The following is a 14,806-nucleotide window of genomic DNA, read 5'->3' as shown; positions in this document are numbered from 1 at the left end:
CAGCCTGCTGTTTATTTCAGAGTGCAGGCACACAGATGTCCCTGACACTTGAGTGATTTCTGCTCTGTGTTGGAGGAGAAGGGATTTGACACCAGCTTCTGAAGTTTGTTTGCTGTTTGGATTCATTCCCCATGCAGTGGGATATGTGTGTTCAGACTCTTCTGCTGGAGGTGGCTGATGTGGATGTGTTAACTGCTGTTTGCAGTTGTTCCTGGGCACCAAGCTTTTGTGAGGAGAAGCATCTATCTCATGTCTCTCTGTTGTGTAAAAAGGATAATGAACACAGACTGACTTGATACTTTAGAATAAACTACTGCATGATTTTTTGTTCTAATGTCTATAGCAGTTAGGCTTACCCTCACCTCCCTCAAAACGTCCAAGGGAGTTAGAAATGTGTAAATTTGAGTTTCTGAGCAGTAATTGCTGGGGCTTTGACAGGCAATACATATGCTACTGAGTAGCATATACACTTCTGGTTGGGCTGGGCTGGCTTACAGGGAAGGCATTGGCTAAAATAATTCCAGCATTTTAGTTTGACCTGCAAACTAAAATGATCCACACAGTCTGGTGAGTCAGGCAGGCAGTTTGTGCTTGAATGTCGGTCCTTCTGTGCCTGAGCTTAGCTTGGCTTGTCTTGTGGTGGCATGGTTTTTGTCAATGTTTCTGTCTTAAGAGGGAAACCAGGATGACTTTACTCAAGACCACAGAGTGTAAATAACACTTAGGACACCAGTGCTAATATTTTGAGGGGAGGAGTAAGCCTCCCATCTCTTTGATTTTTGTACACTTAGCACATTGTAGTGACTCATGTTCCTCAGATATCTCCTTTTCCTTCCACTTGCTGCCAGAACATTGACATGGTTCCTGTGTTATTGTCGTTTGGTAGTCCAGTTGCACGAGTGCACATCTCGGTGCTGCAGCTACTGTGGTTTGCTTCAATCCAGGTGTAAAGACTTACTCTTCAACAATGTTTTTGAGAGGAATTAGGGAGAAGATGGTATAGAAGAAAAGGCAGGAAGAGGAGAAGGGATTTGTAAGCTCCATGATCCTTGGCCCCCTTTGGTAGGAAAGCTTCTAAATTATATGGATTTTTGTAAATTCCAGGAGGAGCAGTTAAAGCAGGGCTGCTTTTCCTTTTGTTGAGCCTCCAGGAGGGCTTGCCTAGAGCAGAAAATGTGAAGCAGATTCAGATATACTCTAAAGACCTGTGCCTGTGAGCTGCTTGTTGTGGAAAGGCTCCTTCAAATATCAACAAAGAAGTAGAGGAGCCCCAAACTGTCCTAAGAGCAGCGCTTGTGTGCTAAACCAAAACTGAAAAGTTTTAGACAACTTAATGGCCTTTAGCCTGCCTAGCACACAGATTTTGGCACTTTTGATTACATAGATTCACTCATTCTGAGTGAAAGTGGGAACTAATTTTTATGAAAAGTTGTTGGAGGATCATCTGGATAATAATGATAAATGTTTTACAGGGTATTTGAAGTATTTTGGTCCATGGAACTGCTATAAAGCTGTATTTTCTGTTCTTACTTAATTTTTTTGTGGGATAAATAATAAAATGTTTGAGAAGGAAAGTTATGAGGGGTCAGCCTGTTGACAGCTCAGGAGGGTCAGTGCCCATCCAGCCAGTGCAGGTGCTTTGTGCCCCACTCATGAACAAAGCTGATGCAGTTCCCAAGGCAGACAGCAACCTCTGTGATCTCCTGTGTGGGAACGGCCGTGGCTGAGCTCCGAACCCGTTCCTGGGCTCATGTCTCACCTGCCTGACACCAAGAAAGGTTTCTGAAGAGCTTTTTGATTCTTTTCATTGTCAGCTGCTCCAGATAGCTTGCTGGAGCCCATTGAGTTTAGTTTCTCTGACTCCTTTCTCTCCACCTGTAATTCTTGCTAAGGAATTGTATTTGTAATCACATTAGGTGGTGGAAGCTTAGCTTACCAGCAGTGCTTTGTTTTAATTACTTTTTACCAAACCTTGTTCACTTCCACATTTGCAGTAATCCAACTCAAGCCATATATTTCTTCAGAGACTGCCCCTGTGTTATCCTTTCCATAGCTGAGCAATACAGTGATTTAACTAATGTAGTTATATAACTCTGATCTGTTAAATGCTGTACCCATTGCATGGTGATCTTCTGTGCTCTGACAGTGCTATTGAGTTGTACCGCATTGAAAAAACAGGATTTTTTATGGACTTGCTTCTCTGAATCCCGTTTTTGCTTTTGTTTCTCAGGGGCAACTGCAGTAGAAATACAATTGTTTGATTTCAAAGTATCTCCAAAATGGTATTGAACTGTTTTTATGCAGGGAAATGTGCTTTGTGGGCTGAGACTGGAGCAAGGTTAGCATTATTGTGCTTAATATCAGCCACTGAAAAGAGGAACTTTGTTTCATGAGGCACAATAAACACAGGTAACTTGAAGAGGAAATGTTGAAAAGGAGGAGGATGAAATAAAAGAGCAAAAGGTTTTACTATAAAGCGTTTTTATTTCTTGGGAGTTTTAGTAGGTAAACTGTGTAAACTGCAGCTTGGTTATGACTTGGGTTTGGAAACTGGTTCCCTTTTCTTATGTTTTGTGGGTTCTTTTGCCTTTTAAAATGCCCACGGTCCTCCAACCTATCTCCCATCCTGGCAGTGATGTTTATACTACACATTCTTCTACTGTTTTGTGCAGCCAGTGCTATCACAGCTATGCTGAATGAGGCTCCAGCCTAACTACAATATTAACCCTGCAAATCTGTTCATTTTCTCTCGAGCAGCCCCAGGCAGGGTATACAGGAGAATGTGTCCAATTGAAAAACTGTGACAGACTCGGTGGTGGTGCTGCACTGTGCAAAATTGCAAGAGAGCTATGTTTTTTCTGCCAGAGAGGATCCTATGAAGGGACATGCTGTTGTCTGTCTCATACAAGTGACAGAATTTGGTTTTTGTTTTAGTCTCAACTTTCGTTGATAATGTTATCTTCATTTTTGCCAAACTGTCTGCTTTTAAGCACTGAAATGTGTTCCTCTGACCTGCTGCTTTCCTCCTGCTTGCTAATCGTCCAACGCATGCTCCCCCCACCCGTAGTTTGTATCAGTCCTTGACTTCTTACTTTCACCTTTGTAGTTGTTGTTTTTAATTTTTTCTTCATTATTTTACTAAATACCGCTCTGCAGATCAGTAGCATCTTGGGTGGTGGTTGTACCACATAGCATTTGTAGCAGACATTAGTTTTGCATAGCGTGTGTATCTTATTTTGTCTGGACTTGTCTTCTTTGTGCTGCAGGCACCTCCTCCAGCAATTGTAGTGATTAAGCCTGGTATTTCTGCAGATTTATATTAACTTCTGCTTATAAAGAAAGAGAAGAAACCCAACCATTCCCTCCCCCCCAACATCAAAACTAGACGTTTTTCTTCATTCCCTTAGTTTTTATCAGTATTAGACCGAAGCTTGCTTTTGCGTATGAAGAAAATTAGTTAAGTACCTTGTGGTCTATAGATGCCTTTTGTTACACACTACTGGGATTTATTGTGCAACGTCGGCCTGTAAATCATTTCAGCCAGACGATTACCTGGCTCACGTTGCCTTTGTGATGTGAGCCCTTGAGCAGCCATGGAAAATGGAGAAACGCTGGTTTTTGGGGCGGCGGGCTGGGCTGGTGCGAGCGCCCGTGACTCTCTGGTGGCCGCGGTGCGCTTTGCTGAGGTTGGCTGCCTGGCTCCGAGGAGATGTTTACAAGGAATCCATTACTCTGTGCAGCTGAAAGACGGTGTTGAAAGAACAAAGGGAGTTTTGTGATGAAGTGTATCTGACTTCTCGCTGCTTTGCTTACCTTTTAAATGTAAAACTCGGTCATTTGCAAGGGCTTTTAGTTCTCAGGGCATCCCTATAAGATTCCACCCCGTGCGGAGCTGTCCTTCAGTCGAAAGCGGCGTTGTCTCAAAACCGCTCTCGAGAACGCATTTCTATTTTAATCCCCAACTTTGCCTGCCGCCTGCCTTCCTGGCTCCAGCTCACCGCCCTGCCCTGCCCTGCCCTGCCCTGCCCTGCCCCGCCCGCAGCGCGCAGGCGGCCGCCGCTCGCTCCTCTCCGCTCCGCTCCGCTCCGCTCCGCGCTGCTGCTGCTGCAGCGCTCCCGAAGTTGGCTCATCCGCGGAGCATCGGCTCCGCTCCGCGCTGCTCAGCGCTCCCATTGCCGCGGCTCAGAGTTGGCTCATCGGCGGAGCATCGGCTCCGCTCCGCGCTGCTCAGCGCTCCCAAAGTTGGTTTGGTTTCATCGGCGGAGCATCGGCTCCGCGCCGCGCTCAGCCCGGGGAGCCGCTCAGACCTGCAGCCTATGCGCGGCACGCCGGGGCAGCTGTCGCCATACGTATAACTTTTAAATGGAAAATGTCTTTCTCAAAGGCTGTCGATGTCCAGTGGTCTGCAGTCCATGAGCAGTTGACTAGTCCAGGTGTTTCTGCTTCTGTTCCTGTGCTATGTGAATTGGGAATTCAAGAGAAGAGTGTGCAGGATGGAGGAGTTGAGGGTTTGTATTCCTGTTCTGGTGGTACGGCAGTGACGGAGGGCTTGGGAAGGAACAGAAAGTCTACCTGGGGTTGGCTCAGTTGAGAAAAATAATTGCTTTCAGTCTTTGTGTCTATACCTCTTTCTGTCAGTGCTTTCATCAGCTCTTAAAAATGAGAATGACCCTTTTTGCTGGTATGGATTGACTGTCGCGAATAGTGTTCAGGAAAAACTTGTTTTAGAACGTGATTTCTTCTTTGTGGGTTCTATCAGTGCGTTTTGCCCCACTATTTAAAATGTAGCCATTTCAAACTCTCTGAACTGGATTAGTTTTAAAAACTGCCAAATATTTGTCTGTGCTTTACTAAGTTAAAAGTCGTAATCTGAGGCTATGAGACAGTCCTACTGATTTAAGACTGGGGGTTTCTGTAAGGTTTGTAAGGAGATCATTAACCCAGGTCTATCTTTTCACAGGACAGTCGGCCCAATATGTCAAGACCTCTGATCACTAGATCCCCTGCATCTCCATTGAACAATCAAGGCATCCCCACTCCAGCACAGCTCACAAAATCCAACGCACCAGTTCACATTGATGTGGGTGGGCACATGTATACCAGCAGCCTGGCCACGCTTACAAAATATCCCGATTCCAGGTAACTTTAAAAAGCTTCTTCTGCATGTCTTTGGCAAACTCCTTTTCTTCCTTTTCGTGCTTGGACGTCCTGGGGCTGTCTCAGAATGATGAATTTAGCTCCTTTTGTTTCAAAATTAAATTAGCTTTCTTTGTTAGTAGGCAGTTAGAGACTGACTTTTGTTTCCCTGCTCCACTGTGTTCCTGACAAATGGCACTTCTGCAAATCCTGATGCGTGTGTACTGAAACAAAGCTGGGAGAAAAGAGCACTTACTTTCTACTACCTAGGATTCTGGGTTTGTGCCAGGGCACCCATGCTGTGGTTTGTTACATTCAAAAACTGTAGCGATACTGCATTTAATCCCAAAGGTGGGGGTGTTGGAGTATTTGTTTTGTTTCTTTTGGAACAGTAACCACTCTCCTGTGCTGTCAACACTCCATTTCAGATGTGTCACTTGAGGCAAAGGCAAGGTTGAATGAAATAAACTCCAGGACAGTATTAACTGAATACTTTTAGGACTTTTCAAATAATAGGCTCTTAACTCTCATGTACCTTTTGAATGAAGTATTTGTGACTCTGGTAGCTCACTGTTATTAAGCAGAGAACTGCTGCATGTGTGTACAAACGGTGCCTGTAGAGTAGCTAAAACAAGAGCACATCTCTAAGAAATCCAGAGTGCATTTAGCAGTGTGTGTGGGCATTGCCTGGTGGTGCTGGCAGACAAGCAGTGTGGCTGGAACTCTCAGGGTTGGTCATGAGACAGCAGGAAGTCATTGTGTCCACAGTCCAAATCTCTACCTTGCCCTTTGCTGCCCAGTCCTGCTCCAGAGGGCAGGCAGCGCTTCCATTGTGTTCTCTCCAGTCTGAGGGGGAAGATTCTCAGTTTCTTGATGCCACAGCTCTGACCTGCCTTTTCAAAGGGCACAAAGCCCACTTCATGGGACGTGGCCTGTTCAAGGCCTGGGTTTCATTGATGCTGCTGCCTCTGCATCACCAGCTCACAGTGTTAGGTGGGCTCAGGCAGTGCTCCTGACAGGCGGGAGGAAGAGAGAGAGCCCTACACACAGCGAGGCACATGGCCCTTCTTGTGACAGCCTCCTCAAGGAAACCCGGCAGAGGGGAGCAAAAGGGGCCATGCCAGAGCCTGGGTCTGCCAGGAGAGATTGAAGTAATGTCTGGGAAAACTTGAACTGTTCTTAGAAAACCAAATCTGTTCTTTTGGGGTTTTTTTTAGAAGCTTCTTGTGTTCAGCTCCTAGTAGTTGTGATGACTTTGTGAATTTTTTGGTAGTTGGAGCAGTGATGGTGTCTGACACTGTTGTGTATGCAGAATGAGAGGCTGCTGCTTCTGTTTTCATGTCAAATTCACAGAGAGAGTATATTACTTCAAGTGAAGAAACACTAAAATGTCATTCAAAAATGTGTCTGGTGGCAGTGGAATTTAAGCTTAATGTATTCTGTGCTCAATTGAGCCATTGTAGCACTTGAAAGTGAAAGCTATGCCTGTAGTATCAAAGCCAGTTTAATAAATTAAACATTTTAAAAGCTCTTCAAACATAATTTAAAGAAAACCCAAACTCTGAGTTATAGTCATTCTGTTTCAAGTCATTCTGACATATGTTTGTGTTTCAGTTCTGACAGTGTCTTTTGAACCTCTTGATGAGTGAATATTTCCAGCTTAGCTGTTAGAACCTGGAATTCCCAGCCACTTCCAGAGCTTGAGAGATTTTTTTTAACATTAGCAGCTTCAAAAGAGCAATTACTATACTCGTTTGAATGTCAAGACAATGGCATGAAGCAATATGCCAGTAATCATGATATAGTTGTTTGGGTTTTGTCTGAGATTTTGCCAGGAGGTTTTTTTCCAGTGGAGGGTTGGGATGTATATATGTGTGTATATATATCTGTACATATTTATATATAGAGAGTGCTAGGTAAAAATTATCCAGTAATATTTAGACATTAATACAAATTGTTTCTTGAAGCCTGACCTGGTCAGTTTCATATCTAGCTAGACTCTGACTTCATTACTCACAAGGTTTTTGTCAACATTGCTTGTATATTTCTTTATCTGCCAATATCACGTGTGTGAATGCTATCAAAACCAAGGAAGGTCTCATAGATATTTTTGGGCCAGTTGAAACCTCCTGAGACTTACTGTTATATGAAGTATTGTCTATGAAAAATAAGGTCTTGATTATCTTGCCTGAAAGAGCACTGCTCCAGGGATGAGTCAAGGCATCAGTTACAGGCTCCAGCCTGTAACAGGTTGAGACACGAAAGTCATTAGGTTTCTGACTCGTATTACATGTAGTCTAAGGGCCAGAAGCCTAAAATGAACCTTTCATCTGTGGGCCAGGTACCAGAGTCATCTTTCTTTGTGAGATTGAAAGGGTGATATTCAAACCAGCAGCTCTGGAGTCACGCTGACTTGCTGGTGTGAGGGAGACCTATTCTGATGGAGCAGTCTCTGCTTTGGAGCAAGTGCACTCTTCCTTCTCCTTTTGGAGTCAACAGCCCTCATCTTGTACCTCGCTGTTTTCTTCTCCCTGGACAGTAGAGCACGAATTGGAAAGAGCACTTGAAAAAAGAATTCCTTAAATGATATCAGGTAAAGACTTGTAGCTTGAAGGGATCATTTTCCATAATTCTTCTGTTAGGTTCCCCAACCTGGTTTGTGCCTTGACATGTAAAATGCCTACTGACAGATACCTATTCATCCCTCCAAAGAAACCTTGATGTGACTGTAAAAGTGTCTTGCTACTGTTGCTGGATCCCTGCCCTTTGCTTCGGAAAGACAGTTGTGGGTTTCTCTCAAATGCTCTTGTGCTTGAAGAAGCCAAAGAATCAGACCTGATCTGTGTTTTGGGCAAAAGCTGACTCAGTGAAGCACTCTGACAGACAAGCAGCTTATCTAATGGACGGTTTGAATTGAGTAATCCTAGAATTATAAATTCTGAAGCTAAAATAATGCTTAAAAAACCCCTCAAAATTAATTTTAAAATCTACTAGCATATAATTTCAAAGAGCCCAGTTATAATCTAGACAAGGGAGAACCTATAGTTTTCACAAGGAAAATCCCTTATGAATACTTAAGCTCATCAACAGGCTTCAGATTCCCCCAAGAAACCAGTGGGACCATGCCTCAAACATGGTTTCATGAAGCTCAATAATACAATTTGCCAGACTTAGGCTTTGGGAAGAAGCCTAAGTTTGAATCAGCCTGTCTACCAAGAAGACCTAATGTGAGGTCTCGCTGCTGAAATAAATAGCAATTTTTTTTAAAGTCTGAGGAGGGAGCAGGTATGCAGCCATCTATGTAGCTCTCTCCACTGAGACTGTAGACCTTGGTGCATTCAGCCCTGCACAGATTGTACAACCTTTGGTTTACTTGAAGTTACCAGATCTTCAGGTTAGTATCTGGCAACAGTCAGCTATCTGTTAAAGACTTGGGTGTCCAAAAAATTTTTTTAATCGCTTGCTTTTCGAAAATAAAGATTTTTTTAAATAGTTTTTTTTTCCACTGCCCAGGGGAAAAAAACAACCTTATTCCAGGAAAGAAAGATCCAAAATGAGGGTCTGCCAAAGGAGCCTTTCTCCCCCAAGAGTTCAGGCACATGCATGCAGTGCCTTTGTTCCCAGTGGTCACCAAAAAGCTTGAGGAGAACAGGTTGAGGTGTTAGGATTTATGATTGTGAGGAGAGGAAGCTGTGGCTGGTTAGCTCTGATACTTTAACCCCAGCAGCCTACTCTCCTTCCAGCACACAATCATCTTGCAGCAGGATTGAACCCTTTGCTTGGAGTCGGCATTCCTACATCTCTCAGCCTTAATGCTGTCTGCACGGCATCTACCAAAAGTTACTGTGCACCAGGCTGGGACAACCTCAACTGAATATCCGAGCTGAATGGGAAGATGTTGAACTTTGATCATACAAGCATCAGCTGTCTGATATCTCTGATATCAGCAATATCAGCAGTGTTGTATATCTTGTATGTTCAAAGCATCTGAACTTTTAATTAGGTCTGTCCAAGTCATCTGGTACAAATATTTGCATAACACTATGGCATTGGATTGCCACTCCTATATTCCCACCACAGAATGGGAAAAAAATCACTTAAAACTTGTATATAACTTTGTAGAGCCTTTTGGAGTATCTGTTTGTGTTGCTACATCTCCCATCTTGAGTTACTCCCTGCATATGAAGATGGATTCTTCTTATACAGTATTTCACAATCCTTCCATATTTCTGCCCAGGGCAATTTCAGGTTTTCATATGAACCAATCCATTCGTGTCCCAGTTTTCTTACCCAATCTTCACTCTCAGCCCTCAGGGAAATTAAATTTCACACACTTGGATCCAGTTAGGACACTGGCATTTTTTATTTTTTTTTATTGGTAAGGGTTTCTTTTGCATCAAGAGCACAGAATTACTTAGGAGATTGTCCTTGGCCTTTTTTGACAGTTTGCAAGAAAGACTTATCCTCCACAAGTTGTGTAGGTAGACTTCCAAGGATGTACTGTGAATCAGGCAGCACTGCTTGCCTGTATCACAGCTCTGGCAGTTTCTGCTATCAGTCCCCAGGTCCAAAACAAACTGACAAAACGGCCTTAGCTCAAACTCCTGCAAATTGCTGCACCATGCTGGAGACTCCTGTCTTGGTAGGAGACCTGCTGAGGTGAGGGTGGTCTGCACTTTGCATAGGCCTCCCTCTGTAACACCTCCATGAAAGAACCCTGTCACTACTTTCCTGCTCACCTTGGAAAGTGCCCCCCAAACTGCTCTAAGTTGTGCTAAACTTGAAGAAATACAAAATTTTCTAACTAATGAGCATTTGGTTATTTGTGTTTTTAAAGGAAAAATTGAGAGAGTGGGTGTTACTGCATCTTTATTTCCACTGTCCTTATTTGGATTTATCTTCCTGAGAGGTACAGATCTATCTGTATCTTTCTAGAACAGCAACATCAAGGGCAAGCTTCTGTGAAAGAGCAAGCCTCTGTGAAAATTTTCAGTATTGCTGTAACCAGCTTTGTCTGCTGTATTAGCATGAATGGTCCAGGTCACAGCTTTATAATGTTTTGTAACATTCCTGGCAGGAGGGAGATAGGCAGAAGAAGTTGGCAGAGGGTCAGCTCAGTCTTTGTTATCGATCCTGTTTTACTCATCTCGTTATTCACCTTTTATATTTCATCATTTGATTGCTGCATGGTCTTGTGGCAAGGAAGAGTGAGGGCTTGGGATAGGGAAATACATTGACTCTCACTGACCTGTTCTGTGACCCAAGATAACTGATTTAACTTTGAGCTTCACTTGCTTCCTATGAAGGTTAACAAAAAAGCAATTTGTAGAGTGCTTTGGGATGATGATTGAAAGTGTAGAAGATTACTATCTCTAAGCATAAATATTTATAGATCGAGTGACTGAGATAGAGGTTGATGATGTTGGTATCATCAGTAACATGTATTAATAAAAAATTAACTGTTGATTCATGAAGACCAGACTGAACACAGTCAGGCAGTGCAGTTGTATTGGTTGGTGTAACCACATACACAGACTTGGACAGAAAATGGAAACAGAGCTGCGAATGATACTATGGTTCATGCCTATTTAAAGAAATTCAGAGAATTCGCACAACTGATATTTTAAAGAGAGCTCTCTTGCAACACACATCTGTCAATAAAGAGCTTGGAGGGGTATTTTCTGGTCCTGACTGAACCAAGATTAATTGTAGCTCTAGGTATGTATATTGAATTTAGTGTATATATTGACCTCATTTTGCCTCAATTAATGATCACCACAGGTCAGTCATCACTGTTGCCTCAGTAGAAGTAAATATTTTTCAAATTGTAGTCCTGTAATATGTTTAATTTGCAAGGTCAGCAAGTTGCTGCTGTTGCTTGTGACTGGTGACTGGTGAAAGAAATGGCACCCTCAGCTTAGCAGGTTCTCACATCATGTGGTCAGTAACTGGTGGTGAGTCATCACTGGAAAGGGCACAAATTGATATCTGTCTTCCTGTTCTAAATGTCTGTAAAAATGGGCTTATGTGTATTTATTTGGAGGGTAAAAAGCGGTGTCCTGTACTTGTTCGATGCTTTTGCATTCAAATCTGTAAAATGACAGTAAAATCAAGATAGTGGCTTGTTGGAGAGCTCTTTGCATATATGCAGAGCCAGGGAAAGTAGATGTGCAGACTTGATGCTACAGGGGTTCATTACGTGCTTGTTCTGGCTGCCTGGCTATGACAGTGAATAAGGAAATATGTTCAGAGGAATAAGTGTCTACGTTCAGCAGTGTTAGAAAGCTAAAGACTTCAGCTCCTTATTTCTGAGGCTAGTAATCCTCAGAAGTAACAATCATTTTTTCTTGAGGGGAAAGAAGAAAATCCATAGCCATATAATCAGCGTAGGGATTCCTTTGCCAGTTGGCTTATGTGGGTTTGTAGGGGTTGGATCCGCCTGTAAGTCCAGCAGAGGGGAGGTTGTCAATAACTAGTTTAAGGGCCTGTGCTTTGAGAAATCATTTGATTGCAAAGGCTGCTTGGAATCCTTGGCGGATGGAAATTTGTGGATGGGAACCTTACAACTTTTGTATTTTTCTGCCCAATAGCATGGTTTCATAAGCTAGACTGAAGGCACCCAAGCAGTATTTCTCACTCTGCCTGACCAATACCTGGGAAGATAAAACAATATTCTGAGTCTCTGGGTCTCACTGACCTAATAAGAAAAAATTAGGAACTGAGGTGGCACAGAAGTATTCTGCTTATTGGTCACTTCTCTTAGGACCCAGGTTTGAACCATAGTCATGAGGTTCAGTGGTTTGTTTTGCCTTTTGCTGTACTTACAGAGGTTCCTGATGGCAAGGCGTGTGTTAGCACAAGGTTTTCATTCTGCTCCCACATAAACCGTTTGTACTTCATTGGTCTTTCATAAATTGCAATACAGTTGCTAAGCAAATTGGCATCTAGTACATACATAATTGCAGAAGCTAACACATTTGGCTTCCAGTTTTGCCGTCAACACCCGGCCACCTCTTGGGTGTGTTTGAAGCTTTAGGATATAGATTCCAACTTCTGGCTTACTTCTTTCTGGTGATGATCAGCCTTCTGGCTGGGTTTCATGTATACAAGTATGCTTGCCATTTGGGGATGTATCTGCAGAGGTAGCATAGGAAATGGTGAAAATTGCTCAGGACTCAATGGTTATCTGCAGTCATTTAAATGCAAATAAGGCACAAATGCTGTGTTGGCCAAGGGAATGTCACCAGTTCCTGTTATGTGAACTTTTCTTCTAACTTAACCAGTCTGCAGTTTATTCAAATATCATAACCAGACAAGTGTCATCTGGCAAGCTTTATTCTCCTTTTGTCTTTTGTTCTCAACTCTTTTTTTTTGCCTTTGTCTACACCATGCAAGATGTTGATGTCTCTTTGACTCTTGCCTTTCAGTATCTTTTTTTCTGTCCCTGTTCTGCTCTGAGCATTGGCCCTACTTCTGTCAAGTAAAATCCCTCATTGCATTATCTTCATTTCCTTTTCGTACACACTTTTCTATCTCTGTTGGAAGGAGTCAGAGCTCACAGAGGTCACAAGTGATCTTTACCTGACCTGATCAAAGCACACTGCTGGCTTGCTTGTCCTTTTCCCCCCACATGTGTATGGTTTTCTGGCTCTTGTTAATAGTGAGCTGTCTTAGAGTAGGTAAGCAGCCAGCATGTTTTAAGGATATCTCAGATACTGCTTTTGCTCTTAGTGACATCAGTTCAGGGATGTCTCTGAGACTCATTCACATTGATTCCTTTCACTGATTCTTTAAATCAGTAATCAAATACATTGTTTCTAGCCCTAATGTGTACATTAGCTTGGGTCTGTAGGACTCTTCCAGCACAGTTGCAGCTCTCTGCAGAAAATGTGGGCACTTTTCTAGGCAGTTTCAAGGCACTTTCTGCTTCTGAGAACCAACGGGCTTCTGTAACCATTTGAAAGCATTATAAGCTGAGCTTGTAGCTGCTACTTGTGGACTGCTTTGCAGGGACATGCCTTTAGGAGAGCAGTGGGCTCACAGTCACTTTGCCATCCAGCCCTTCCTCCGTGCAGCAGCGTGTGTGCAGACACTTGGGTAGCTCCGGTGCTCAAAGCAATCCAGCGCGACGCTCCACCTGGACTCGTTTTTCCTGCTTCCAGCAAACTCAGCTGTGCCACGGCTGGTACCCAAGCTAATTACTAAAGACCTATCTTTGCAATTTCTTCACACTGCTGCATTTTGCAGAACAGGCATTCGGTGATGGAGAGCAACACTGGCAATTCAGCTTCTGTGAATCAAAAACTTTCTGTTTGCAAAGGATTAAAAGAGGTAAAGGGGGAGAGTGACAGAAAGGTGAAAGGGTTTTATTCAGAAGGTGAGATAGTTGCACAAAGCAGTGTTAAATGCAATGGGATACGCTTCTGCAGTTCAGCAATTTAGAAAGATAAATTCTACCTCCTAGACCACAATGGGGTTTTCTTGATAAAATGTGAGAAGCTTGTCAATCAAACGGTAGACATAATTGTTCTTTAAGTGACCTATTAACATCTCATTCCTTTTAATTAAAAATTGTATTTAAGTTCTCGTTCAGGCCATATTTGAACGGTAAAAACTCTTTCCACATGAGGCGTGTTGCAGGTGAAAGGCTGTCACAAGCTGTGTGACACATGCAAAACAGGAGTGATTGAAGTCCCAGTGCAGCAACATGTGGCTTGCCTTTGGCTCCCTGCTGACACAGAGGGAGATGGAGGGATAAGCAGTATCTCACAGAACCACACCCAAACCCTTTGCATTCCTTGCCTAAGAAATTGCTTGTAGTTGCTTATTGTGGCATAGAAAGTTATAATATACAGCATTTGCCATAAGTGTGTCACTTCAGAGCAAATGATGGATTATGTCCTTCCACACCCCAAAAGTTGTTCTTTGTTCTGCAATTAAAAAATAAATGTTGCAATGTTGAATTGGAAATATTTTGTGCCGTACAATAAATTTGTTTTGTTAGGTTGCCTGGGTGTAATTGCAGCAATGTCACTGCATTAAACCCGTGTCATGGGGCAATGGTTTCCTGCCCCTGTGCCAGTGCCAAGCACTGCTTTGCTTAGCAGCTCTATTGCTGTTTATCTCCCTCAGCCCCTGTGATTATTTTGCTTCTGTGAAAATTTTTTTCCTATTTTGTTCCATGCACACTATAAATTATGGTTCTGTTGGAGCGCTAACCACAAATCCCAAACAGTGGGAAGCTCTGCCATGCCAGAGTGGCTCAGCTGGGAGCTGGTTTTAGGTTTGCCCAAACTTGTCAGTGATAGGAGGGGAAGAAGGTGCTCCAAACCGTGACGGTCTGCTGGGCCCCTTTACCCATCTGAAAATTGATCCCTCTTAAACAGTTTAGAGGACCCTCGGGGTCTTGCAGCTTACATAAAAAATGAAAGCCCTTCCTGTCTCAGAGCAGTGCAAGCAGTCAATACAAAAGAGAAAAATGATCTTTTAAGTGTATCCCATTGAATCCATTATCTCGAGAGCCCGTGCTTGATGCTTCATCAAAACATCATCGTCTTGGTGATGCATGGGGGAGAGGGTGAGGGGGCATTCGGGGGATTTCAGAGAAAATGCTGCAGTACTCTCAGTGCCACAGGACAGGCTAAATGTGATACAAGCCAGAAAATGAGAG

General features: G+C 43.1%; 1 protein-coding gene across 4 annotated transcripts in view; it reads left to right on the top strand.

Moving 5' to 3' along the window:
* The window catches only part of KCTD1 (potassium channel tetramerization domain containing 1), a 103,098-nt gene that overhangs the window by 63,143 nt on the left and 25,149 nt on the right, over positions 1-14,806 (top strand). For 3 of the 4 annotated variants that reach the window (XM_063167785.1, XM_063167767.1, XM_063167791.1), the window contains exon 2: positions 4,961-5,139. In XM_063167785.1, coding sequence (XP_063023855.1) covers positions 4,976-5,139 — 164 coding nt within the window. In that variant the 5' untranslated portion in view covers positions 4,961-4,975. Of the gene's footprint in view, positions 1-4,145; positions 4,509-4,960; positions 5,140-14,806 lie in introns of those variants that run through there. The other variant, XM_063167776.1, reaches the window with a different exon arrangement.

Source organism: Melospiza melodia, chromosome 1 (assembly GCF_035770615.1).
Source record: "Melospiza melodia melodia isolate bMelMel2 chromosome 1, bMelMel2.pri, whole genome shotgun sequence".
Classification (NCBI taxonomy): domain Eukaryota; kingdom Metazoa; phylum Chordata; class Aves; order Passeriformes; family Passerellidae; genus Melospiza; species Melospiza melodia.
The sequence above is the reverse complement of the archived record's forward strand: the minus strand, read 5'-3'. Positions and strand labels throughout refer to the sequence as shown.